The following is a 7,144-nucleotide window of genomic DNA, read 5'->3' on the forward strand; positions in this document are numbered from 1 at the left end:
ATCCGTAAAGAGTAGCTATACTTATTAGTTAACCATGTGAGCCTTTTATTTGTTAACCATTCGACCCAAAAAAAAAAATTAGTAAACCACGCGAGCCTTTGCCAAAACTGTCTTCCTGGTCCCGGACGGACTGATAGGCCCGAAAATTTTGGCCCTTTAACCATAGGTTTAACTAGGCCTACATAGAATATAATTATCTATAAAGCCCAGCCCAAATAATTTTGTATATAAGTATATATATATCCTACACTACATAAACTGTGGAAGGGCGATGAACAGTGATTTGTGCCGGTTATTTTGTAATTTATTTCACATTTGTTCCCTTTCTTGTCTTTTTCCAGCTGCAGCCTTGTATGGGTTCTATTTTCCTCCGATTCATTTTCCCTCGTTGACTTTCTTTTGGACTATTTTATCCTTTGTCCTGGTTATGCTGTTATTTATATATGCATTTTGGACATCATCGTCTTTTTAATGCTTTGGGAGGCATGAGATAGCACATGTTTCTTATCATTCTGTTCCCCGCAAGATCACAATTATCTTCAACCAAAATCCAAATCCATTTCTATCCATATTTGCCTGCCATCATTCTTACTCTGGCTTTGCGCATTTTCATCTATATGAATATGAAGTCGGCTACCTCTTCGTATACATGCCATTGCCAGCATATAGTGCATGCATGCCGCGTGTATTTTCCGTGGATAATCAGCTATATTGAACTTATTTTTCAGTGTTGTTTAGTTTGAGATTTGAGCCATCTTGTTTCGTCTGCATTAGATGTTAATGTCAGGTTTCTCCATTATCTATATTCTGCTCAGTTGTTTATCGGTTTCGCTTTCTTTTTCCAGCTATCTCTGTGCCTCTTCTGTTTATCTTCCACTCGGTTCCTCAGCAACTCCACTCCTATTGCATTAGCGTCATTAATGCTATATATATTTTGCATGCATGCCGCGTGTGCTTTGCATGGATAGCCAGCTATCTTCAGCTAACCTTTCATTCTTAATATCTTAGACATTTAAGCCATCTTATCTCATCTGTGCTCCTCGTTGATTTGAAGTTTCTCCATTATTGTCGTTCTTTTCCTTTTCCCTATCTTCTATTTCTTCTCTGTTTTGCAAAAATTCTACAAGTCTTCTGTGTTTTTGCTTCGTTTGCCTCTTCCATTTTGTCCTCCTTTGTGTTACTGGTGAGTTACCATATCCTTTCTGTTACTGGTCAGTTACCATCTTGATTTATCTGTCCTTTGTCTTGCTTTTTCCTGTCCTCATGCTGTTTGGTTGTGATGAGCTTTTCCGTGCATGTTGTGTTCTGTATGCATTTTCCCCCTTTCTCTCTTTTGACTAGCTTTCTGAGTTGTCGCGGTTTTTTCCCTTTGTCATTTTTAAATTTTTTTACTGTGTGCTATTTCTTGTCACTTTCTATTTGTGTCAAAAATATCGACATTCCTTTATTTTATGTGTTTTTGTATCAGCTGCCTTCTCTCTAATTTACACTCTAGACTTTTGTTGCAGCGTTTTGGAGGTACTAACATTTGTTTTAAACTCAAATTTTGCATCTCCATCGACTATATCCATAGTTTACTTTGACTGTGTGTTTTGTTGCATAATTTACTCTAATTCTGTGGCTTTGTTTGTGTTTCGTTTAAATGCGATCATTGTTCACAATTTCTTTTAGCTATGATATTTCTACTTTTTTCCTCCTTCTATAAATTCTCTTGTTTGGAGTTATTATCTGTCCTATACTACAAGAAACTTCCTATCACGTCTATTATGCCCTGTACGCTTTTTCCTATGAAGAGCCATCTTGTAATATAGGTCAAAAACGCAAGTATACAACTGAGGATGAATGTCGTATACAAGCTAATGAGTGCCGGCGAGAAAGATATGCTGAGAAAGTAGCAGAGAAACAGAACCACATACAAGACAGTGGTGAACGTCAAAACAAGGACAGCTGCAACACAGATGTTATGCCTGTTTCTCCAACAGACCATACAGTTGTTGATGTGCTTGTTGACAATCATGTATCACTTTCAGCTTTATTGAAAGCTAAGTGTATGTGCTATGAAATTCCTGTCGTGGATATTTCTGATAATCCAATCGTCCAATGGAGCTCGACAAATGATGCTATTGATCAAAGTATTTTCCACCCTCCTGAATTTATATCCTATACTGGCTATTAAATTTCATGATAAGCAACAACCTATCACTATTTGTTTTTGCTACATGAACAGCTATTACAACAATTGACCATGTGGTTTCTGATAACACCGTTTCTTTCACTACTTTTGAAACAAATAACCTGAGCCATTCTTCACCTCTGCTACCAACTCTTCTACATGAAGGCTCCTCGTCCACCAGGAATTCACAGCATTCAAATGGTACCTATATATTTTAAGTTCCTACATGAAAATCTCTGTGTGCTCCTGTTTTGGATGTTTTACAACCTGTCTATTCTTTCAATTTGTTAGAAGGACTTGTATTTCATATGGTATAGGTGTTCATCACAGACGAAGGAAGATACCATTATTAGAACAAATACCATCTGAGCCAAGTGTTTTGCTAGAGGTTCCAGATTGCATGTTTTGTCGTGCTAAGCGCTTTTATATGGAACCACCGCGATTCTGTTGCTCCGCAGGTGAAATTCGTTTAGTCGAAACTGAAATGCCAGATAAATTAATTCACCTTTATAAGGCAAATACTCCTGAAGCTAGAGTGTTTCGATTGTGCATCCGTAGTTACAACAATATGTTTGTCTTTACATCCTTGGGGGTTCATTACGACAAAGATTTAAGCAGAAGGAATAATGGTATATACACATTCAGAGTGCAAGGCCAAGTTTATCACTTCATCAATCCATTGGTTCCTTCTGAGGGTGAGAGAGCAACAAATCTGCAGTTATATTTCTATGATACACAGCATAAGATAGCAAATCGAATGGCAATTTCTAACAAGTTCAAAGAATCCATTGTGGAACAGCTTAAAGATATTCTACATGATAATCCTTACTCCACTTTTATAAGAAGTTTAGTCGACCTTCATGAAGCTGAACACTATAAGATTTCCTGCAAATCAGAACCAGGTATGGATCAAAGAGTCTACAATCTTCCTGCAGTATCTCAAGTAGCAGCAATATGGAATGAAAATGATTATAACACTGGTGATGGCATTAGAGATATCCAGATCTTCACAAGAGCAGGAAATAAACGTATACTAAAATAGTACTATGGATGCTATGATACCCTCCAATATCCTCTTATATTTGCAAGAGGTGAGACCGGATGGCACAACGGCATACTCCGAATACCAAAATAAGATATTCTGAACCAAGCATCCGGAACATGTCAGAAGGAAAATATTGTGTCACTCTAGAATTGCTCACACATAGATGAAGTTATATCTGCTGAAGAAAAAGATATAAATAACAAATCCATCATTACCTATAGTACCAAAACACTGACTTAGATTTATTTCTATTCTGCTATATTGCATTGAATTGCAGCTTTATATTATTGTTCCTTATAACTAATCAAGACTAGGAAATTCACATACATATTCTCTTCTATTTCAGATATGTCTATATAATTTCTATCTATTTATTCTCTAATTGCAATTCCAAGCTACTCATACAGATTTACTTATATTTTATTTTTTCACATCTAATTTGTATTTCGTATTTTCATCTGCTTTCCACAGCAACAAAAAAAATAAAGACCAAGAGACCAACGGTCTCTTGCCGTGAATACTATGCATACAAATTCCAAATAAGGGACCGTGATAGGTCAAATATGTTACACATAGGAAGATTGATGCAGCAATATTCAGTGGAAACATATATTAAACTAGAGACATCACGATTGGAATTTCACAAACATAGGCAGCAACACTTGAGAACTGAAGTTTGTAAAGGACTGATGGATACTATGATTGGTGGTGAAACTTCTGCATCAAACATGGGAAAGCGAATTATTCTTCCAGCAAGTTTTATAGGAGGTCCGAGAGATATGCGTCGAAGATACATGGATGCTATGTCACTTGTTCAACGGTATGGAAAACCTGATATCTTCCTTACAATGACGTGCAATCCATCTTGGCCAGAGATTAAAAAACATTTAGCAGATGAAGATGAAATCCAAAATAGACCAGATTTGGTTTCTCGAGTATTCCGAGCCAAAATTGAGCAATTAAAGGATGATTTGTTCAAGAAGAATCTATTTGGTGAAGTTGCAGCTTATACTTATGTGATTGAATTTCAGAAACGAGGATTACCATATGCTCATTTTCTAATTATCCTCAAACAAAGATCGAAGATGTTTTCTCCTGAAGCATATGATAGGATTGTTTCTGCAGAGCTACTAGATCCAAAAGAGTCACCTTATTTACATTCATTGGTGCTAAAACATATTGGTCATGGACCATGTGGTGTTCTAAATCCCAATTGTCCATGTATGCGTCAAAATCGTAAGTGCAGAAATAACTATCCAAAAAATTTTTCTGCATACACTAAACATGGAAGAAACTCTTATCCTACTTACAAAAGACGTAATGATGGAAGAAGTGTTGTTATCAGAAATCACACACTTGATAATCGATGGATTGTTCCATACAATCCATATCTCCTTGCAAAATTTGATTGCCACATCAATGTAGAGATATGCTCTGGTATTGAAGCAGTGAAGTACATTTACAAGTATATTTACAAAGGACACGACAAAGTTATGTATCAGATCACTTCTCAACAAACTGAAAATATCATTGATGAGATTCGCAATTTCCAATCTGCTAGATGGATTTGTGGTCCTGAAGCCATGTGGAGGATATTTGCATTCGATTTAACCAATATTCATCCATCAGTAATGACAATGCACTTGCATTTACAAAATCATCAGTCGATATCATTTGCTGAGAATCAAACATTGGACGATGTTCTTGCTAATGAGAGAAATTCAAGGACAATGTTAACAGAATTCTTCTCTATGAATCGAACAAATAAGAGAGCACAGGATCTGAATTGTCTCTACAAAGAATTTCTCAAATATTTCACTTGGAATGAAGGTGATCGAATATGGATGGACAGAAAATATGGAGAAGTCATTGGCCGTGTTAACACAGCTCACCCCATTGAAGGAGAAAGATACTACCTCAGAATGTTACTCATGCACGTAAGAAAACCAACTTCCTTTGATGACTTAAAATCTGTTGATGGTTATATATCATCAACATACAAAGAGGCAGCAGAAGTTCATGGACTGCTTCAAGTAAACAATGGTTTTGATGAATGCTTATCTGAGACACTTGTGTACAATATGCCAAGTTCATTAAGACAGCTTTTTGCTGTGTTGCTTGTGCATTCTCCACCAACAAATCCAGGAGCTCTTTGGTTGAAGTATAGAAATCATCTATCAGAAGACATTCAAAAGAATTTGGCATTATCAAAGGAACAAGTACAAATTCAAGTGCTCAGACTCATTGATCAATATATGCAAATTATGGGAAAAAATATAGATGACTACAACTTGACAGACATTCCTTATCGTCTCTTGTGCTCAGATGGCTGCACTAAAGATATTGAAACTGAATACCAAATACCTGTTTTCGATGAGATTTGGGTTCAGTTTCAATGTTGAACAAAGCGCAAAAGTCTGCATTTGACAGAATAATCGAAAAGCTGAATAGAAATATCCCTGGTATTTTTTTTATTGATGGTCCTGGTGGAACTGGCAAATCATTCTTATATAAAGCATTACTTGCAACTGTGAGATCAAGGGGTCGTATTGCACTAGCAACAGTGACTTCTGGTGCTGCAGCATCATTGTTACCTGGAGGACGGACGGCGCACACTTGCTTCAAGATTCCACTGCATCAAGACAATAGCCAAACCTGTAATATCTCAAAGCAAAGTAGCATCGGTAAGCTTCTAAAACTTGCAAAGTTAATTATATGGGATGAAGCAGCAATGGCTAAGAAATATGCAATTGAATCGTTTGATACGATGCTTCGTGATATTCTGGATTCTGATGTTATATTCGGTGGCAAAACTATTGTCTTTGGTGGTCATTTTCGACAAACTCTCCCTGATTTTCAAAAAGGTCAGAAAGAAGATTACATATCTGCATCACTGATCAATTCTTATATTTGGCCTTATCTAGAAAAAATATAGCTAACTGAAAATATGCGAGCACGATTGGACCCTCAATTTTCTGATTTGCTGCTTAGAATTGGGAATGGCACACAACCAACAGTTGCAGATAGCAGAATTCAATTGCCATCATCTATTCTGATACCTTTTCTTGACGATGCTGCTTCTCTCGATGAATTGATAAGTGCTGTCTATCCTTCACTTACTGATTTCATTCACAATACTTCCGCTGTTATCAATAGATCCATTCTTACTACAACAAATGAGTTTGTCCATCATATAAACAACCTTTTGATTGAAAGATTTCTTGGTCAAGAAACAAGATACATAAGTTTCGATCAAACAATTGACCCTTCAAAACAAGCTAATCATGGAGATTTTCTGAACACTATCCAACCACCCGGATTACCACCCCATGAATTAATTTTGAAACCTTACTGTCCTATTATTCTTTTGATAAATTTGAATCCTGCTGAAGGTTTATGTAATGGAACACGTTTAACTTGTTTGAATTTTGCTCGTAATCTTATTCATGCACAAATAGCTTCAGGAAATCACATTGGAAAACAAGTTTTCATCCCTCGCATTCCACTTCATAGCTCAAATGATGAGTCTTATCCAATACCATTCAAACGAACTCAATTTCCTGTATCTCTCTGTTTTGCAATGACCATTAACAAATCACAAGGACAAACACTTGATTTTGTAGGAATATATTTAAAAGAGCCAGTCTTTTCACATGGTCAGTTGTATGTTGCAATGTCCAGAGCAAGAACTGCAGAAAAACTAAAAATACTTCTAAGACCAGTTACTCTTGAATGCATACCACAGAATACCACTTGAAACATTGTCTATCAAGAAATCCTTACAGCTGCAACAGTCACTTGAGTAATTATGCTTATGACTTTGCTTATTGTGTATTTTAGAATTAATATATGTGTGCTTGCATTTTAATTATTTCCAGTACATTCTTCTTTGTCCATTCTATTTAGCTTATTCACGTCATATAATT

General features: G+C 36.2%; 1 protein-coding gene across 1 annotated transcript; it reads left to right on the plus strand.

Annotated features, from left to right (window-relative positions):
- The first annotated feature begins 3,781 nt into the window (after positions 1 to 3,781).
- Positions 3,782 to 6,153, plus strand: LOC113760290. Its single transcript, XM_027302846.1, has 2 exons — positions 3,782 to 5,607; positions 5,649 to 6,153. The coding sequence occupies exons 1-2, from the start codon at positions 3,782 to 3,784 to the stop codon at positions 6,151 to 6,153; spliced, it is 2,331 nt and encodes a 776-aa protein (XP_027158647.1).
- The last annotated feature ends 991 nt before the right edge of the window (positions 6,154 to 7,144 follow it).

The sequence above is a fragment of the Coffea eugenioides genome, chromosome 2 (assembly GCF_003713205.1).
Source record: "Coffea eugenioides isolate CCC68of chromosome 2, Ceug_1.0, whole genome shotgun sequence".
Lineage (NCBI taxonomy): Eukaryota > Viridiplantae > Streptophyta > Magnoliopsida > Gentianales > Rubiaceae > Coffea > Coffea eugenioides.